Source organism: Austrofundulus limnaeus, unplaced genomic scaffold (genome assembly GCF_001266775.1).
Source record: "Austrofundulus limnaeus strain Quisiro unplaced genomic scaffold, Austrofundulus_limnaeus-1.0 Scaffold181, whole genome shotgun sequence".
NCBI classification, from domain to species: domain Eukaryota; kingdom Metazoa; phylum Chordata; class Actinopteri; order Cyprinodontiformes; family Rivulidae; genus Austrofundulus; species Austrofundulus limnaeus.
In genome coordinates this window covers 870,261-872,053 of record NW_013952583.1, presented here as the reverse complement: position 1 = coordinate 872,053, position 1,793 = coordinate 870,261, and the positions used below count along the sequence as shown (strand labels likewise).

Below are 1,793 nucleotides of genomic sequence, written 5' to 3'. Positions count from 1 at the left end.
TAATATTTGGGGTCACAAGTTTTTGCCATGAATATTTTGTGGGTCAGAAGATAAAAAGTTTGGGAACCACTGGGCTACACTATGAGTCCTTTTTACAAAACATAAAAAAACAACAATAATCATACATAAAAAAGTAGTGCCAGTTAAAGCCACTCAAATTGTCATTATGTCCTTATTTACTTTTAATTTTTTGTAGTTCAGTCAAAAATATTTAGTCTTTTTTGGGGGGATCAGAAGCTAAAATATGGTAAGGAATCATTGGTCAAACATTAWTTTATCATTTTGTGCTTTAGTAAGCAAGCAAACAAACAAAAAACAGTGCACTCAGATGAGCCCTTTGGCCTGTGCAGAGACTTTGATCTGGTTGTAAAACAAATACCTCCAGATTAAAGTCCTGAAATTTTAAATTATCTGGATCACTTGTTTGCAATACTTAAATGCTTAATYCCTGGAAAAAAATAAACATACAAACTTTATATATGGATCTTAAAATAATAAGTGAAATGTTCTAAACTCACTTTTATGTGTAAAGTTGCTTTAGTTGAGGGTAATTCATTATTTGCTCTGGCACAAAGAAATAAATCKGACCTGCTTGGACTGCATCCAGAARCTGTTTCTGAACAAAGTCGTGTTTCAGAGGGATTTGCTCCTGATATATTTAGCTGCAACTCCAAAACAGATTAAACAACAAACCTACAAAATAATTTTTAAAAAATCACGACTTCATTTTAGATGCATTACTGTGTTAATGSTTAAATAACATTCTGCAGAACGGATCACTTCTCCACCAAACAAAAGGAAGGTGTAAGAAGAATGTGATGTTTCTGTGTGATGCTGTCGGTCCAGAGATGTTTGCTTTTTGTTGCATCTTTCAGAGGCCGGATGTAGGCAGGTCTTCTAAATGGTGCAGCAGACAATAAGCTGTATTTGTGTTGTGTCGTGGTTGCAGACACTGGTTGGTGGTGACTGAAGAAGGCAACATGGTGACAGCCAGGCAGGAGTCTCGTCTGGTGCTGGTGTCTCTGACCTTCGAGGGAGGTCGTGCTGTTCTGAATGGACCAGACATGGAGGAGCTGAAGTTCCCCATCAGTCAGCCCGACAACCCCGTTGTCAACTGCAGGTGTTTTAATTGTTCATATTCTTCAGATTTCTTGCATGAATTAAATGAGCTAAATGTTTTCTGACTTTATGCAATAAAATTTGAGAAACGCTGATCAAAACATGTTTAGTTGGGTGTTACGAGATGAAACGCCACAGAACATTCCTTCCTTCCTTCCTTATTTACTTACTTCTTTACTTATTTATTTACTTACTTACATACTTACTTCGGGTGAAATATTTGTAGCTGTTTGTATTTTCATCCAGGTTTTACTAAGCTGTTTTGATCCCCTGGTCATTCTTTAAAAAGTAGAAATCAGTGAAATAGAAGACGTTTAAAATGAAAGATGATAGAAAACATAAAAATTACATTTTATGTGAAAATTCTRTGCAAATTATTGAATGACTTCACCTGAATATGCTGGATGAATATAAGTACTGTTATTGGAATTGTACAATTTAAAACAAGCAGAAAACTATAGATAAAACAACACTACTAGCTAAAAGCTAAATGTAGTCAAATGTAGATTAAAGGCACAGTGTGTAGGATTTTGTCAATTCTTTTAGCCAAAATTGAGATAATCACTAATGACAATAATAAAAAACAATCATTGCAGACAAAGACCTTGTTTTATTATTTTTACCTTTATATAAAGCTGTTTATATCTCCATAGTCGCAGGTCGCCACTACAGGC

General features: G+C 34.8%; 1 protein-coding gene across 1 annotated transcript in view; it reads left to right on the top strand.

Annotated features, from left to right (window-relative positions):
* marc1 (mitochondrial amidoxime reducing component 1) overlaps positions 1 to 1,793 on the top strand; it is a gene marked incomplete in the record, with an annotated part of 10,220 nt that overhangs the window by 2,683 nt on the left and 5,744 nt on the right. Inside the window, 1 exon segment of the mRNA XM_014018040.1 lies at positions 950 to 1,120. Within this exon segment, the coding sequence (XP_013873494.1) occupies positions 950 to 1,120 (171 nt within the window).